This window comes from Theropithecus gelada, chromosome 15 (assembly GCF_003255815.1).
Source record: "Theropithecus gelada isolate Dixy chromosome 15, Tgel_1.0, whole genome shotgun sequence".
Classification (NCBI taxonomy): Eukaryota; Metazoa; Chordata; class Mammalia; order Primates; family Cercopithecidae; genus Theropithecus; species Theropithecus gelada.
Window position 1 is genome coordinate 11,111,853 of NC_037683.1, and position 18,427 is coordinate 11,130,279.

At 53.7% G+C, this 18,427-nt stretch overlaps 1 protein-coding gene across 7 annotated transcripts in view; it reads left to right on the top strand.

Annotated features, from left to right (window-relative positions):
• The first annotated feature begins 2,305 nt into the window (after positions 1-2,305).
• Positions 2,306-18,427, top strand: part of ST6GALNAC6 (ST6 N-acetylgalactosaminide alpha-2,6-sialyltransferase 6) — a 22,629-nt gene continuing 6,507 nt past the window's right edge. The window contains exons 1-5 of one of the 7 annotated variants that reach the window (XM_025358922.1): positions 8,029-8,179; positions 9,655-9,709; positions 11,363-11,453; positions 12,995-13,174; positions 16,999-17,405. In XM_025358922.1, coding sequence (XP_025214707.1) covers positions 9,684-9,709; positions 11,363-11,453; positions 12,995-13,174; positions 16,999-17,405 — 704 coding nt within the window. In that variant the 5' untranslated portion in view covers positions 8,029-8,179; positions 9,655-9,683. Of the gene's footprint in view, positions 2,446-8,028; positions 8,180-8,251; positions 8,503-9,654; positions 9,710-10,257; positions 10,431-11,362; positions 11,454-12,994; positions 13,175-16,998; positions 17,406-18,427 lie in introns of those variants that run through there. The other 6 variants (XM_025358923.1, XM_025358921.1, XM_025358925.1 and 3 more) reach the window with 6 other exon arrangements.

Here is an 18,427-nt window from a genome sequence, read left to right on the forward strand (position 1 = left end):
TCCTTCACTGCTCTGGCCCAGGAAACTGACCCCAAGCCAGAGACTTCTTTGGGAACCCCGTTCTGTACCCAGTGAGAAGAGAGCCAGGGCCAGGAGGAAGGGCTCTGAGTGGGAAGGAAAGTCCTCCACCCATATTGCTTCCCTGGTTCTAGGTCAAATGACAAGTTAAATTAGCCGTTAAATCTGGGGTTGGGCCTGGCACAGTAGGGGCTAAGGCGGGAGTATTGCTTGAGACCAGGAATTCGAGACCAGCCTGGGCAACATGACAAAACCAGTCTCTACCGAAAAAAAAAAAAAAAGTGGGCCAGGCACAGTGGCTCATGCCTGTAATCCTAGCACTTTGGGAGGCTGAGGTGGGCAGATCATAGATCACTTGAGGTCAGAAGTTCGACACCAGCGTGGCCAACATGGTGAAGTCCTGTCTCTACTAAAAATACGAAAAATTAGCAGGATGTGGTGGCGGGTGCCTGTAATCCCAGCGACTCAGGAGGCTGAGGCAGGAGAATCGCTTGAACCCGGGAGGCGAAGGTTGCTGTGAGCCACTGCACTCCAGCCTGAGCGACAGAGTGAGACTCCATCTCAAAAAAAAAAGAAAAGAAAGAAAGTGGGTTTAGTCTCCCTGCAAAGCAGGAAGGCAGAGGGCAGCCCTGGGTAGGTGCTGTGAGGGAGTCTAGTCTGGCTCAGGCCTTATTTTCCTCACCTATAAAGTGAGAAGGGCCGGGCGCGGTGGCTCAAGCCTGTAATCCCAGCACTTTGGGAGGCCGAGACGGGCGGATCACGAGGTCAGGAGATCGAGACCATCCTGGCTAACACAGTGAAACCCTGTCTCTACTAAAAGATACAAAAATATAGCCGGGCGAGGTGGCGGGCGCCTGTAGTCCCAGCTACTCAGGAGGCTGAGGCAGGAGAATGGCGGGAACCTGGGAGGCGGAGCTTGCAGTGAGCCGAGATCGCGCCACTGTACTGCAGCCTGGACGACAGAGCGAGACTCCGTCTCAAAAAAATAAATAAATAAATAAAATAAAGTGAGGAGAAAAAACCCACCAGCAGAACCTTGCCATCCTCAGAGGAGGGCCGGTGCTAGCCGGATTTACAGATGAGCTGAGGCCACTCAGCTGAAGCCGGATGACTGTGGAGCGGCTGGGCCAGGGTGCAATACCAGGTCTAAGAGCTGAGCCCGAGGACCTCAGCCCTGCACCCTTGGGCTGGAGAGAGCCCCCAGGCATCACCCCTCCCAGGCATCACTACTTCATCTGGGGACTGGAAGACTCAGAGGACTGGGCCGGGGCCTCGGGCTGTCAGCTGGGATGCAGCCCTGGGGTTCTAGCTGCCAGTTCCAGGGGTCAGGGCCCTCTGCTAATGCTCTGCTGTTGCCAACTTGAAATTCTTAGGTTTTTCTTTTTTTTTTTTTTTGCAAGAGGACTTGCATTTTCATTTTGCACTGGATCCCAGAAATTATGTAGCCAGTAGTCCCGGGGGCTCTGGGTGACCCGGCACACTCTCCCTCCCATCCTTGGCTTTCACAGAGGGGCCTGAGACCTGGTGCTTGGTTCACAGCACTGCTTTTGTGCCCTGCCTCCCCCTGCCCAGTGCCAGATGGACCCAGAAGTTTTTGCAGGAATGGGAGGGGGGAGGAGAGCCCTGAGCTGGCGAAACAGGGAGCAGGCTGGCAGTGGAGCCACAGCACAGAGCGAGGGGATCTGAACAGGTGTCAGGCAGAAGTAAGGGAGGGATGGAGCCTGGTAGGCAGAGGTGGAGGGGGTTTCCGGGCTGGGGGGGGGGCGCTGGAGTCAAGGCCTGACTTCTTTCTGGCCCCACTTTCTGCTGTTGGGGTCCTGGCAGATTAGTGCCCCTCTCTGGGCCTGTTTTGTCATCTGTAAAAGGTTAAAATAGTCCCCACCTCACAGATTCAAACAGTGGACTGTCCCTGTGGCTTATGATATAGCAGGCACTTGACATGTGGAGCCAGCATTTTTCGTGGGGTTCGTCTGCCTCGGCTGGCCCTGCCCTTCCTTCGTGGTGACAGATGGCAGGAAGCCCCTGCCACATAGGTTGTCTCCCTACTCCCTGCGTCTTCCTGGGTGTCCAAGGTCCAGGGTCCGCTGGTTCTGATGGGATTTGAATTCCACCCACTCCTGGGAGGCTGCCTTCTCTTCCTCCTTCATCCCCTGGGAAGAGGCTGACCTAGCCCTTGGGCCCAGGACACACAGGCTCCTCTAACGTGGCTCTGCCCTTGGGTGGGGTATTTACTGCTGGGTTGGCCCAGATCCTGTGTCTTTCTAGGGGTGGTGACCTGGCAGGAGTGATGCGTCAGTCACTTCCTTCAGGCAGACGGAGATGATCCTTGACAGGTCTGGTGGCTGGCTCGGGGTCTGCTGAAAGCTGTCTTGACCAGGAAACCGAAGACTCTGCTTTTGCCACAGCGGTTCCTGCAGCTGCCTTGAGGTGAGCCCAGGGCAGGAGCCTCCCCACAGCCCCCGGGATCACGTGGGTCTGCAGCCACACTTTGGGCCTCTGTTGTCCTTCCTGTTCATACCCTGGTTCCTTTGCCCCTCTGCAGACTGGCTAGGGACCTACGCTACTTCCTCCAAACCCAGAGAAGAAGCCAGGTAAGCCTCACAGCCCGGAGGCGTCCTAAGGGGCCTTTTCCTTAGAAGGGCCATGGGGCTAGGCCCAGAGCTCAGCTCACAGTTCACACACCTTCATCTTGTAAGGAAAAAATGAAACGAAAAACCTCACACACCCAGGTGAGGACAGGAGCATCTGGCTTTGGCGGACTGGTGGGCCCTAGCGTCTAGGCTCGTCTAGGCCCGTCTGCCCTCTCCAGCCTCTGTGGGGGAAGAGGCAGTACTTCCTTGTTCCAGACCCTCTGGCCGGAAGCCCAGGTCCTAGGCTATGGAGCAGGCCCTGTGTGCAGATCCCCACCTACCTGCCGCTCTCACAGGCCTCTCCTCTCCAGAAGCCCCTCCCCTAGGCAAAAGCCCAGAGGGAGACAGGCCAGAATCCTCAGGTCTGGCTCGTAGCCTGGCACTGCCCAGGACCCGCTGCGGAGTCTTGGGCAAGTTCTGTTCTCTCTCTGGCCTTTGATCTTGGTTTCTTTGAATTGGGAGCTGGGGCAGGTGAGGGGGGCTCTTAGGGCTCTTTCCAGAATACCATGGAAGAGAAAAATCCTAACAGCTCAAAGAAGTTTGCTAAGGGTCAGGAAGCAGGGGGGTACACGGGTCTCTCCTACCCCTGGGGCAGGAAGGGTCGGAGCAGAGGCCAGCTCTCCCAGACCGTGGGGGAACGGCTGCGGGGGAGGCCCACGAGGACTGGCCACAGCCACCGTGCAGGAACATCCTGGTGTGGCCTGGCCTGGCTCTCACAGGCCCAAGGCTTCTGTGTGGAACACGTCTGTGGTTATTAAACAGGCAGGCCTAGTGGAAATAGCCCTGCCACCTGCGTGTTCTCTGAACCTCAGTTTCTCCCTCTGGAAAGTGGGTTAACCTCAATACCCAACTCATAGGCCACCTTAAGGATTCAATGAGGTGTGTTTGCAAAGTGCCTGGCACAGAGTGAGCCGTTCTGTTTCTTATCCTTGTTATTACTATTATTGAGATGGTTGCTGTCGTTCTTCAGGCTCAAGAAGGGAAGCCAGGCCTGAAGCAAATCCTCCTGGAGCGAGCCTGGGCCCAGAGACATGGCAGGCCGGACGGGCAGCTCCACATCCAGATGCCGTCCAGGAGCAGGGCCGAAGCACCCTCTCACTTCTGGGTGTTTGATTTGGGTCACTGGCCTGGGTTAGTGAGAAGGGCTGGGGACAGGATGTTTCCTTCCCCGGTTCAGCCCCCAACCCCCTGGGTGGCCTTGGGCTAGAGGTGTTCCTCTGAGTCCTCAGAAGTCGAGTTCATCAGGCCTCCTGCCTGATCGCCCTGCCCCCACTCCGTGGTTTTCCATCCTGTCGCTTGTAGGGCGGGGTCAGCGACCTAGGAGGGCCATGGGTAGGGCTTGGTTTGAGGCTCAGGAAGCGGATGGAGGTGGGCACCAGGGACAGGAAGCCTCAAACCCACCCTTGTGGGCCACCCCCTCCCTGCCTGCTGGGCAGCGCCTGTACTGCCTAAAGGCTGTCCCCTGGCGGACTGCTGACTTTTGTTTTAATTGGAAACAAAGTGTTATTAAGGCTTCCCATATAAGTACAATGCAAACAACCTACAAGTTTATAAAGGGAAAAGTGAAGGCAGCTCCCAACCGTCCTGACCCACCTTCACTTCAACAGGGAATCAACTGCAGGTGGAGTCCTAGTGGGCCCTTCCAGACACCTTCTGTGTGCATTTACAAATACCATGCGTAGCTGTATAATTTTAAAAAGCAAGCAAAGGCCGGGCGCGGTGGCTCACGCCTGTAATCCCAGCACTTTGGGAGGCCGAGGCAGGCGGATCACGAGGTCAGGAGATCGAGACCATCCTGGCTAACACAGTGAAACCCCGTCTCTACTAAAAATACAAAAAATTAGCCGGGCTTGGTAGTACGCGGCTGTAGTCCCAACTACTCAGGAGGCTGAGGCAGGAGAATGGCATGAACCCGGGAGGCGGAGCTTACAGGAAGCCGAGATAGCGCCACTGCACTTCAGCCGGGGGGACAGAGAAAGATTCAGTCACAAGGAATTTCACTGTGTAGAGAGCGGCCAGCAAAAAAAACATGCTATATATTGCAGTTTGCTTTTAGAAATTAAAAAAAATATATATATATATATTTTTTTTTGAGAGGGAGTCTCGCTCTGTCACCCAGGCTGGAGTGCAGTGGCCGGATCTCAGCTCACTGCAAGCTCCGCGTCCCGGGTTTAGGCCATTCTCCTGCCTCAGCCTCCTGAGTAGCTGGGACTACAGGTGCCCGCCACCTCGCCCGGCTAGTTTTTTGTATTTTTTAGTAGAGATGGGGTTTCACCGTGTTAGTCAGGATGGTCTCAATCTCCTGACCTCGTGATCTGCCCGTCTCAGCCTCCCAAAGTGCTGAGATTACAGGCTAGAGTCACCGCGCCCGGCCAAAAAATACATTTTTAAAAATATAAAAATATTGTGTGGACTGGGTGCGGTGGCTCATGCCTGTAATCCCAACATTTTGGGAGGCCAAGGCGGATGGATCATTTGAGGTCAGGAGTTTGAGACCAGCCTGACCAACATGGTGAAACCCCATCTGTACTAAAAATACAAAATTAGCCGGCCGTGGTGATCTCTACTAAAAATACAAAATTAGCCAACTGTGGTGGCACACACCTGTAGTCCCAGCTACTCAGAAGGCTGAAGCAGGAGAATCACTTGAACTGGGAGGCAGAGGTTTCAGTGAGCCGAGATCACATCATTATACTCCAGCCTGGGCAACAAGAGTGAAACTCTGTCTCAAAATAATAATAATAATAATAATAATGTGACCATTATCTTAAAATTTTTGGAAAAATACAGTTAATCCAAAAGAAAAAAAGCAGCCCCAGATCCCATCATTCTAGAAATAACCACTATTAACCCTAATCACTGGCCGGGTGCAGTGGCTCACACCTGTAATCCCAGCACTTTGGAAGGCTGAGGCAGGCGGATCACCTGAGGTCAAGAATTCGAGACCAGCTTGGCCAATGTGGCGAAACCCCATCTCTACTAAAAATACAAAAAATTAGCTGGGTGTGGTGGCCCGCCCCTGTAGTCCCAGCTACTCGGCAGGCTGAGGCAGGAGAATCGCTTGAACCCAGGAGGTGGAGCTTGCAGTGAGCCGAGATTGAGCCATTGCACTCCAGCCTGGGTGACAGAGAGAGACTTCATCTCAATAAAAAACAAGCAAAAAACCAAAAACACTAATCACTGTGATAGGCAAAAGGCATTTCCTTATTTTTTTCATCTTTTAAAATATTGTGATATGGTGTCATATTTGAAAGTTATAAGGCGTAAAAATATGACGAACCTCTTGACCTCAGTCCCCACTTAAAGACCACTGTTTTAACTTGCATACCTCTTTGATTCCTCCCCCATTGTTCTTGACTTTGCTTTTTTTTTTTATTTTTTTACTTTTTTTGAGATGGAATCTTACTCTGTTGCCCAGGCTGGAGTGCAGTGGCGTGATCTCGGTCAATGCAACCTCTGCCTCCCACTTGCCAGGTTCAAGTGATTCTCCTGCCTCAGCCTTCCAAGTAGCTGGGATTAAGTAGCATGTTCCAAGTAGGCACGTGCCACCACACCCAGCTAATTTATTTGTATTTTTAATAGAGACAGGGTTTCACCATGTTGGCCCGGCTGGTCTCGAACTCCTGACTTCAAGTGATCTGCCTGCCTGCGCCTCCCAAACTGCTGAGATTACAGGCGTGAGCTACTGTGCCCAGCCTCTATTGTGTAGTTTTTACTCATCTTCCCAGACCTCTTTTTCACTCCTTGTGTCTCTAAGATTCATCCATATAATTGTAGATCATTCATTTTACCCTGTTACGTATTATTCCACAGTGTGAACCTTCCATTGTGTAAAACAATTCCATTCTCTTGTTGATGGATATTTGGGGTTTTTCCCTGTTTTGTATTATTTCAAGCGATGCTGCTATGAACCTCCTTGGGCACATCTGCAAGAATTTCTCTAGGGCATGTTTACTCAGCTGTGGAATGCAAATGTTTAGGACTTTGTTTCCAAGACAGTTCTTTTTTTTTTTTTTTTTTTGAGAGAGAGAGTTTAGCTCTTGTTGCCCAGGCTGGAGGCTGGAGTGCAATGGCATGATCTGGGCTCACTGCAATCTCTGCCTCCTGGGTTCAAGCGATTCTCCTGCCTCAGCCTCTGGGATAGCTGGGATTACAAGGGCCCGCCACAACGCCTCGCTAATTTGTGTATTTTTAATAGAGACGGGAGGCTGGGGTGGCGGGGTAAGGGGGTGGTGGTGGTTTCATCATGTGGGCCAGGCTGGTCTCTAACTCGTGACCTCGAGTGATCCACCCGCCTCAGCCTCCCAAAGTGCTGGGATTACAACCACTGGGCCTGGCTGGCAGTTCTTTAACTTGCTTTCTTCACGTAAATATCCTGTAAATATCCCGGCCATGCTTTCCTGCCAAGGCATACTGACCTGCACCCTTCCTTTTGGTTTTGTTTGTTTTGTTTTTTTGGGTTTTTTTGTTTTGAGACAAGAGTTTCGCTTTTGTTGCCCAGGCTGAAGTGCAATGGCGCGATCTCAGCCTACCGCAACCTCTGCCTTCCAGGTTCAAGCGATTCTCCTGCCTCAGCCTCCGGAGTAGCTGGGATTACAGGCGTGCTCCACCACGCCAGGCAAATTTTGTATCTTTAGTAGAGACGGGGTTTCTCCATGTTGGCCAGGCTGGTCTGAAACTCCTGACCTCAGGTGATGCACCTGCCTCGACTTCCCAAAGTGCTGAGATTACAGGGGTGAGCCACCGCTCCTGGCCCGCATCCTTCATTTTAACAGCCTCCTCCTGCACTTCGGCAGGCTGTGCCTTAACTTAAGCAGTCCCCTAGCAATAGCTACTTAAGTTATTTTTCCCTATCACGTAGAGTGATGTCATGGATGTCCTGGTAATTATAAGAAGGAACATTTTAAGTTTTTCCAGCTGTGTGAAGTTGTCCTTCTCCCTATTTTCCAGAGGCAGGGAGAAGGAAAGTTACGCCCTAAGGCCGCGCAGCTGGCGAATGGCAGAGCGGAACTTGAATCTGAGGGTGAACCCTGAGTTTGCCCAGGTGACTACTTGCCCAGGGTGCAAGGCAGGGAGCTGAAGGCCCTTGGTGGGGAGCCCAGGGATAAACTCCACTGAGTCCAAGCACAGCGTGCTCCGGAACTCAGTTTCCCCATCCGGGGTCATGGTGGCAATAAGGAGCTAGAAGTGGGCCTGCTCCACACTACAGGGAGCCGAAAGGCTGTTGTATTTTGGTGGTCACCCCGGGCTGCCCAGTGGGATGACCGAGGCGCTCACGCGGGGGCGGCTCCCGGGTTCGCCTCCCTTTTCCCTCCCCAGCCGGCGTTGCCCGTGGGCGGAGCCACCCGCGGCCCCGAGGCTCCGCCCACCTCCCAGGCACGGGCCGGGCCGTGACGGCGGCGCTAGGACCCGGCGGGCCGCGGGTGCGGCGGGGCCTGGGCGGCCTGAGGAGCGCGGACCCCGGCGCTCGGCTCCCGGCGCCATGTGAGGGGGTTCGGGGGCCGCGGGGGGCCGGGCGCTCCCCGCCGGAGGTGAGCAGGCGCCGAACGGGAGCTGGTCGCGGGGGCGGGGGCGGGGGCTGGGGCGGAGGGCGCCCGGAGAGGAGATCGATAATCGCCGGGGATGGGGATGGCTGCGGGGCCCCCGGCGGCACCCTTAGACCCCTTCCCCCTTGGTAGCTGCGCCCCGAGGTCCCGGTCCTCGCGCCCAGGGGCTGTCGCGGGGTCCGCTGGGCCTCTTGCCACCGACTACCCCGTCAGCGGTCCTGCCTCTCTTTTCTTCCCAGCTGGGGTTAGGGCTCCGGACCCTCGGAGTGCAGGAGTTGGGGAGGGGGTTGGCGCGAGGGGCGCGCTGGGTGAGCCCCCCACCAGGTGGACCCATGGGTTCGGCGTCCCCCATCGTCTCGGAATTAGGAGCCCCCCTCCCCCTTCTCCCTGGAGCCCTCCTCCCTCGCGGGTTCGTGGGGGCGTTCCGATCTGCGGGAGGACTCCCGGGGCTGGAAGAAGGAAAACCCCCAAACAGAGGGCAGGGTGTGGCCCCCACCCTCGGCTCCTGCTCAGCTCGCCTGCACGTCCAGCCTTGGGCTGAGTCTATGCTCCTGGGCCAGCGATCGAGGCTGCCGCCTCCCCAGCCTGAGCAAGCCGCTCCTCAACAGGCCCCCAGACCCCCGCCCCGGTGCCGGTGCCGAGCCACGTCCTGGGCACACACTCCATGGCCTCTGACCCGTTCCAGCCGAGGGGGATCCTCCAGGGAGACGAAGTCAGGCTCAGCCCTGGGCTGCTCCCTGTAAACGAGCCTGTAAACAAGGCTCTCAAGCCGGCTCTGCGCGGCCCCGCAAGGCGCTTTGCCTCGCTGAACCTCAGTCTCCTTATCTGTGAAATGGGCAACAAGGGCTCCTACCATGCATTGCCTTGATTCAGCGCGTGGGTGATGCTTAGAACGTATTCCCACACATATTCCTTGATGTTCCGGGAAAGTCGCCGCACTGGGGTCAGGGGAGGAGTGTTTCACTGACACACTGGAGAGGCGGGACTTGAACAGTGATTAACCGCAAGACTAACAGCTGTTGGCATTGTGGGAGCACTTTCTTTTCTTTCTTTATGTTATTTTATTTATTTTTGTTTTTGAGACAGAGTCTCGCTCTGTCGCCAGGCTGGAGTGCAGTGGCACCATCTTGGTTCACTGCAACCTCCGCCTCCCGGGTTCAAGTGGTTCTCCTGCCTCAGCCTCTGGAGTAGCTGGGGCTACAGGCACCCCCCACCATGCCCGGCTCATTTTTGTATTTTTGGTAGAGATGGGGTTTCCCCATGTTGGCCAGGATAGTCTCGATCTCTTCACCTGGTGATCTGCCCACCTTGGCCTCCCAAAGTGCTGGGATTACAGGCGTGAGCCACCGTGCCCGGCCAATGTGGGAGCACTTTCAAGCCCCGCGTGTCCCTTGCCACATCTGCTTGAATCCTTCCAACAACCCCCTGAGTTACCGACTCTTATTGTTCCCATTTCACAGATGAGGAAACTGAGGCTCAGAGAGGTCACATGGCTTGCTCGAGGCCCCCCAGCCAGTAAGTGGTGAAACCGGAATTCGCACGGGCACCTGACATGCTGTACTGACCATGGCCTTCTCAGAGCAGGATTGTGACGGGGCGGACCAGGGGGACGCTGGTCCTGGCTGAGGGCACAGCTCGGGCAAAGGTGGGAAAGTAGGGGGCGGGCAGAGGGCATCCGCAGGAAAGGGTGGCCACGCGTAATAAGATAGAGGTGGCTGGACCCCTGGGCGCCTTGAATGCCGAGGTCTCAGGGCTGATGGGGCCACCCCAGGATTCTGGACTCCTGTCTTTTGCTCTAATGGTCTGTGAGGACAAGAATAAGCCTCTCCTCGCTTCTGATGAAGCCCCATTTTCTGCTGTGTACCGCGGGGTCTGGACTAGATGGGAGTCCGGGTCTCCCTGACTGGCTGTGAAGGGCCGGCGCTGGAGAAACCTGAAACCGAACTTGGGATGAGGGGGGGGTCCCATGGAGAGGGGGCGGGGTTGGGGAGGGGGCGGGGCCAGGATCTAACCATTCAGGAGGGAGGTGTGTGTGCCAAGCCTCCTCTGGCACGAGGTTCTCTGGCTCTTCATGGTGGCCGTGTAGGAGTAAACAACGGCTAGGTCAAAGGGCTCAGAGAGTGACAGAAACTGAGAGGCCCCTGGAGGAGGTGATGGAACTGAGGAGGGTCCCCTAAGCCCCAGTTTCCTCCCTCTGCACTCCTGCCCGCCCTGCCCCTTGGCCTGTCTGCTGGAGGTAGGCTGGACACAGTACATTTTCCCTTTCACAGGTGGGGAAGTGGAAGTCTGGAAAGGAGCTGAGTTTTGGGTGGTGGGAGAGGGAGCGATTGGGGTGTGCGGAGCAGAACTGGGCCGGCCTCCTCACTGCCAGGTCTTCCAGAGGCCCCCCAGCCACCCCCTGAGACAGTGATCACAGCCATTTGACAGATGAGTCAGCCCTGGCAGAGACTGCCGAACCTGGACCGAGCCTCTCAGACTTGAGTCTGTGCCTCTCAGACTTGAGTCTGTGCCCTTGCCCCCGAGAGATCCTACTTGTTAATGCATTAGTTCATTCAGTAGTATTCCTGCATATTCGTGGCTGTGGAGGCACAGGGAAAACCGAGTGAGGACCTGGGTGGGCTGTACCCCGCAGGCAGCTGTTAGCCTGGGGGGACGGGAGGACCCAGGGGAGTTCCTGGTCCATGCCAGGCTTGGAGGATGAGTGGGAGTCAGAAGGCCGTAGGAGGGAGGGCATTCCAGGCCAACCTGAGAGGCAGTCAGAGCAGAGGAGTTTGGGGGCCTACAAGAGGTATTGTTTTATTCTGACGCCACAGGGGCCCAAGGCAGAATTTAGAGCAGGGTGTGAATGGGGATCCTGCTGCCCACGTGGAGGTCAGGTCCTCCAGCAGGGGAGCCAGCTTTGGCCCTGCCAGCTGCCTGGGTGTGGGAAGGCCCCTGCTCAAGGGGGAGAATGGGCAGGGCTCTGCTGCCACCAGGCTGTATGACCTCAGACAGATTCCTGGCCTTTCTGGCCCTCAGTGTCTCCATCTGCAAAATGGATACAGTCCTGAGCCTTAAAGTTTTGGGTGCGTAGAAGAACTAGTGGGGGGCAGAGAAGGTGTAGCCTTTGGCTTGCTGGACCCCAAGGAGGACACTGAAGCCATGATAACCCTTTCTGGTGGCTTGCAGATGTGAACCCACATCCCTGCCCCCAGGGCCACCTACAGGACGCCGACACCTACCCTTCAGCAGACGCCGGAGAGAAATGAGTAGCAACAAAGTAAGTCTCCCTTCATTTCTTAACCCCATTGAGCCTCTCACTTCCCTCCATGGAACGGGTTCCTTTGGACCTGTCCCAGACCCCAGCTACCGTGAGTCTCTTCTTCCCCTCAAGAAGCCACCCATGCCTGGGAGACCCAGGTTTAAGCCCTGCTTTGGCCACTGATCTTCTAAGTGGCTTAGGGCAAGCTCCTGCCTGTTCCTGGCCCCAGGGTCAGTTTTGCCCTCCCAGGCCTGACAGTCTGTCTGTGATGGTCAGGACTAGCCGAGGTGACTGTGGAGTGCTGTGCAGGAAAGAGGGGTGGGCAGCTGGAGGTGAGCAGGAAATGGGGCGAGGGTGCACTGATCAAAGGTGATACAGCTCGAGCATGACCCTGAGAATGTCAGCGTTCCCCATTGTTCCTTCATTCATTCATGCTTTCCTAAGCACTTACTACATGGCTGGCCCTGCATGCCCCTTCCTTAGGATCCACTGCAGCCTTGGTGGAGCCTGAGGTTTGGAAATGGGATGGAGTGGTTGTATTAATTTGAGTCTAATCAGGAGAAAGAAACTACACAGTGATTAAACAGGAAAGCTGAATGCAAAAAATTATTGGCTATACTAGGACACTGGAGTAACAAGGGATTAGAATTCTGAGGAATACAGCAATAGCAGATATTAATATAAGAAGCACCCCTGCCCCCATAAAGACTGAGATCCGGGCCTTGCTGAAAAAGGCCCAGCTGTGGCCTACTGGATGGCTCCAGTACAGAACTGGCCTGGGGAGGGGAAGCCGCCAGCCTGCAGGTGCTACAGGTGGTTGAGTGCACTGTAGGAGCTGGACTTTGGAGAAGCTGTGATCACAGCACGAGCCAAAGGCAATGTGCCTGACTTGCTGGCACTGCTGTCCTCTGGGCAGTGGGTAAGATGCCCTTACTGGAGAGGCCGTGTGCACTGAAGGACCCTCCCTAGAAAGCCTACCAGAATCAAGAAGCAAATGCTTTTCCTCCTGCAGTGTCTGTCCAGCACCCTCTACTCACAAAGCTTAATATGCAGCTAACTGACAAGGGAAAACATTAAAAGGGCTCAGATCCATTTCCACAGAGCAGACAAAAAGGATAAACTTGGAGCTAGAGGCAGTACATTGGAGAGCTACTGTTGGGGGAAGACCTAGACCCTCTCACTCAGATGTCCCACCTGTCTCTAGACATCCTCTTAGCAGCAGCTGTAAGGAATCCTGACGTTTTCAATCCAGTCCAGCAAACCCTCCCTGAGAACCTTCCATCTTCCAAGCCCTGCCCTGGGATCTGGGATACAGTGAGGAGCAAGGCCAGCCCAGTCCCAGAGCTCACGGTCTAATTGGAGGGATGGGAGTTTGAATGCAGTGTGATCAGTGTTGTGATGGGGAGACTGAGGCGGCTGAAGGAGGCCTTCCTGGAGGAAGTAGTGCCAGAACTGGTCTGCAGCAAAAAGCAGGAGTTAACCAGGCACAGTAGGTGGCAAGGAGGTGGGTGCTGAGCCTGCTCGGCAGCTGGGCCCTCACTGGCCTCTCCTCTCTCCAGGAGCAGCGGTCAGCAGTGTTCGTGATCCTCTTTGCCCTCATCACCATCCTCATCCTCTATAGCTCCAACAGTGCCAATGAGGTCTTCCATTATGGCTCCCTGCGGGGCCGTAGCCGCCGACCTGTCAACCTCAAGAAGTGGAGCATCACCGACGGCTATGTCCCCATTCTCGGCAACAAGGTAGCTCAGCCACTTTGGGGAGCTCCCTGGGAGCTCCTTTCCACTGCCCAGCATCACCACTCCCTCCACCTCTTCTTTCCTAAAGGAAAGGTGGACCCTGGGAGTCAAGGCCCTCCCTCCGGTGATTTCAGCTCTCTGCTTGCTGTGTGACCTTGGATAAGGGCACTGCCCCTGTCTGGGCCTCAGTTCTCTCCAAGTCCCCACGCTTATTGCTAATATCCTACCATCTCCTGAATCAGAATCCTTTGGAAAATGTGTTTCTGTTTTCACTGCTCTCTGTCTCTGCTGGGGAGCCCACACAGGCTTGGGAGCAGAACACTGGGACATTTGACAACACAAAAGCATTAATAATACCAGCTGCCCTTTATCAAGTGCCTGTATGTGCCAGGCACTTTGATCACCAGTAATCTTCCTCAGACAAACCCTGTGAGGGCAGCATTATTATCTCCCTTGGTGAGATGGAGTAGCCAAGGCTCAGAGAGGTGAAGTCATTTGTCTAAGGCTACAGAGTGAGGGAAGGAAGAGGATGGTATCTTCCTACCCCCTGCTAAGTTGCAGCTGCAGAGAGAGGCCAAAGTCATTCTTGGAGACTTCTGTTGGCCTTGGGTAGCAATGAAATTCAGGTTGTATTTCTGGGGTTCACCCTGTCGTACCTCTTTCTCCTTCCTCACTGACCCTCCTATATTTTCTTCAGGGCCTTTGCATGCAGAGTGTAGAGCCCAGGATCTGGACATACCCTCACTAGGAAGGGGCACATTAGCAGGTGTTTGGAGACAGGTTAACACCCAAGTGAGTCTTTCTCTACCCTAAGAACCCTTGAAAGAGGAATAAAAATGGGACAGCTTGAGTGTGGGTGATGTGGAAAGGAGAGACAGAGCCTGGCTTGCAGTGCTTCCAGCATCACAGGGGAAGCCAAAAAAACTAGCACTCAGAAAAGTGGAAGCGCCAGTCGAGGTACGTGGGATGTGTTGCTGGATCTTGGAGTAAGGGCTCAGGGAAGGCTGCCTTGGGGGAGGTGGCATTTGAGCTTAGCCTTAAAGGGTGAATGGGAATTCCATGGGCAAAAAATAGGCCCCAGAGAGCATGTGGTTCCAACCCATTCATTTCAGCCATGGAGAAACAGCCCCAGAGTGGCTTTCATACCTTCCTTAATAACAAGGTGGTTCTTGTTTCTGGGTGCGGTGGAAATGTCGTGGGTGCTTTTTGGAAGATGTCCACTTTGGAGAGCTGGGGATCTGTGGTAACATAGACTTGGGTTCAAATCCTGGCACTGCACTTCTCCACTTCGTGACCTTCTGTTCTCCCACTTGTTGACTCTGACCCAATTGAATAGCCTTCTTTTGGTTTTCAACGTACCACCTTTATTTCCACATTGGAGCCTTTGTGCTGGCTGTTTCTCCTGCCTTGAATATGTTTCCCTAGGTGGTCCTTCTTCATTCTTCATATCTCAGCTCAGAGAGGCGTTTCTGTTACAGCTGGACAGATTCTTCTTGCCTGCTGCCCAGAAAAAACCAATACACTGAGACTGCAGGTGTTGCAGCAGAGAAAGAGTTTAACAATCGCAGGGCCAGCCAAGTGAGGAGACAAGGGATTATTTCTCAAATGTGCCTCCCCCAGAATTTGGAAGCTAGGGTTTTTTTAAGGATAGTTTGGCAGGCAGGGGAACTAGAGAATGGTTGGGGATGAAATCATAGGGGTGTTGAAACTGTCTTCACCCACTGAGTCAGTTCCTGGGTGGGGGCCATGGGTCACTGGTCTGGTTGGCATCCATTGGTCTACCAGATTGAAAAGTCTGAAAAATATCTCAGGCCGGGCTCAGTGGCTCATGCCTGTAATCCCAGCACTTTGGGAGGCTGAGGCAGGCAGATCACCTGAGGTCAGGAGTTCAAGACCAGCCTGACCAACATGGAGAAACCCGTCTCTACTAAAAATACAACATTAGCCGGGTGTGGTGGTACATGCCTGTAATCCCAGCTACTGGGGAGGCTAAGACAGGAGAATTGCTTGAACCCAGGAGGCAGAGGTTGCAGTGAGCCGAGACTGTGCCATTGCACTCCAGCCTGGGCAACAAGAGTGAAACTCCGTCTCAAAAAAAAAAAAAAAAACCTCAAACACTCAGGTTTTACAATAACAATGTTATCTATGTTAAAAACAACAATGATGTTATCTATATTTTAAAAAGCAAATTAAGAAACAATGACTGGTTATAATTCAACTATAGCTATATCTTAGCAGAAAAGCAAGCTCAGAGATAATGACTGGTTATAGTTTATGCCTACAGCTTGACAGAAAGATATGCGGGGGGTGAGATAATCAATTATTACTGACCACCTTCTATCGAACTGACTATATGGAGGCAATCATGCATATAGGACAAAGGAAAAGGAAAATAAGTAAAGCAAATGATTTTTACTATACCTGTATCCTAGCAGAGTCCAGGCCTCTATCTCAGTTGTTAACTTGTGGCCTTTTATTAACTTCACAAAGGCATTTTTAGTTCCCAAACAAGGTAGAGTTCAGTTTTGAGAAGGGGCTGTTATCATCTTTGCTTTAGAGTTAAACTATAAAATAAATTCCTCTCATGGTTAGTTTAGTCTATGGATAGGAATGAGCAAGGGTGGTTAGATTGTGAGGTCAGAAACAGGATGGAGTCAGTTATGTTAGATTCCTCTCCCAAATTAGATTCTTTTTTTTTTGAGACCGAATTTCACTCTTGTTGCCCAGGCTGGAGTGCAGTGGTGTGATCTCGACTCACCGCAACGTCTGCCTCCCAGGTTCAAGCGATTCTCCTGCCTCAGCCTCCCTAGTAGCTGGGATTACAGGCATGTGCCACCACGCCCTGCTAATTTTGTATTTTTAGTAGAGATGGGGTTTCTCCATGTTGGTCAGGCTTGTCTTGAACTCCTGAGCTCAGGTGATCTGCCCGCCTCGACCTCCCAAAGTGCTGGGATTACAGGCATGAGCCACCGCACCTGGACTTCCAGGCCACCTTTCTAAAGTAGCTCCGGCTGCAGTTGCTCTTTGGTCACTTGCCCCTGTTTCCCCTCCCTTCCCCTCTCCTCTCCCCCTCCCCTTTCCCTCTCCCCCTCCCACTCCCCCGTCCCTCCCCTCTCCCCCTCTCCCCCTCCCCTTCTCCCTCTCCTCTCCTCTCTTTTCCTTTCCTTTTCCCCTCTTTCATTTCCTTTCTTTTTTTTTTCTTTCTTCTTTCCTTTCCTTGTTTCTTTTCTTCCTTCTTTCCTTTCTTTCTTTCAACAAGAGTCTTGCTCTGTCACCCAGGCTTAAATGCAGTGGTGCAATCTAGGCTCACTGCAACCTCTACCTCCAGGTTCAAGCAATTCTGGTGCCTCAGCCTCCTGAGTAGCTGTGATTACAGGCACGCGCCACTACGCCTAGCTAATTTTTGTATTTTTTGGTAGAGATGAGGTTTCACCATATTGGCCAGGCTGGTCTCAAACTCCTGACCTCAAGTGATCTGCCTGCCTCGGCCTCCCAAAGTGCTGGGATTACAGGCGTGAGCCACCGTGCCTAGCCATTTGCCACTGTTTTCTTTTTTTTTTCCTGGCATGTATTACGTGCATTCTTATCTGTCTCTCCACCTGTTTCTTGAAGGCAGAAGCCTGATCTGTTTTGCTCCTTGCTCTGCCCCAGGACTTGGCCATTAACCAGCTTGCTATCAGTGTGTGTTGAACGTTGAATGAACGGGCCTCCGTTTCCCTTTCTTTAAAATGGGCATAACAATTCCTGGGTCCTGGAGGCCTGGATGTATGGAGCACAGGGCCCAGGACAGAGTGGCCGTGATAATGTTGACTTTCCTTGTCCCCCAGACGCTGCCCTCTCGGTGCCACCAGTGTGTGATTGTCAGCAGCTCCAGCCACCTGCTGGGCACCAAGCTGGGCCCTGAGATCGAGCGGGCTGAGTGTACAATCCGCATGAACGATGCGCCCACCACTGGCTACTCAGCTGATGTGGGCAACAAGACCACCTACCGCGTCGTGGCCCATTCCAGTGTGTTCCGCGTGCTGAGGAGGCCCCAGGAGTTTGTCAACCGGACCCCTGAAACCGTGTTCATCTTTTGGGGGCCCCCGAGCAAAATGCAGAAGCCCCAGGGCAGCCTCGTGCGTGTGATCCAGCGGGCGGGCCTGGTGTTCCCCAACATGGAAGCATATGCCGTCTCTCCCGGCCGCATGCAGCAATTTGACGACCTCTTCCGGGGTGAGACGGGCAAGGACAGGTACCAGCCTCCCGCCTGCCCCCTCTGTCCAGCCCTGTGCTCCTTCTCAGCATGCCCCATCCAGAGGGCCTGTTGCTTCCAGCATGCACTGCTCTGAGGGGTAGTCAAGTCCTGCTGTCCTCTGGTTGGGCCTCCTAGGATAGTTCTCTTCATGTCCAGCTGTTCACATGGGTCCTTTCCACATCCTCTGCATGGCCTGGTTTGTCCAAGAGGGCTTCCTCGTGGCATACCTTGCTCTGAGGGCACAAGGGCTCCCACCCAGCATGCTCTGCTCTGAGGTTGCACAGTCACTCCTAGCATCTTTCTAAGAGAAGCTCCCCATAGTGCACCCAATGTAAAGTCTTGACTGTTCCCGGCATGTCTTGCCTTAAGCACACAGTTGCTCCTGGCATGCTGTGTTCCAGGTATATATCACTCCCAGCATGCCCTGCTGTGACTAATCTCCCTAGGAAAGCTAGGCCAGTGCTGCCCAATAGAAATCTATGTGAGTCACATATGTAATTTATTTTCATAGTAATCAAAGTGAAAAATTAGTGAATAGCTGTGTACAGTGATTTGTACCTGTAGTCCTAGCTAATCAGGAGGCTGAGGCAGGAGGATCACTTGAGCCTAGGAGGTCAAGGCTGCAGTGAGCCACGATGGTGCCACTGTACTCCAGCCTGGGTGACAGAATGAGACTACATCTTACATCTCTTTAAGAAAAAGTAGTAAAAGCAACTTTTATATATTCTTTTAACCCAATATGTTCAACATATAGCTCCTGTACATATTTTGTTAGATGTATACCTAGATATTAAAACAATTTTGGAGCTATTATAAATGGTATTAATATTTTTTTGGGCCGGGCGCGGTGGCTCACGCCTGTAATCCCAGCACTTTGGGAGGCCGAGGCGGGCGGATCACAAGGTCAGGAGATCGAGACCACGGTGAAACCCCGTCTCTACTAAAAATACAAAAAATTAGCCGGGCGCGGTTGTGGGCGCCTGTAGTCCCAGCTACTCGGGAGGCTGAGGCAGGAGAAT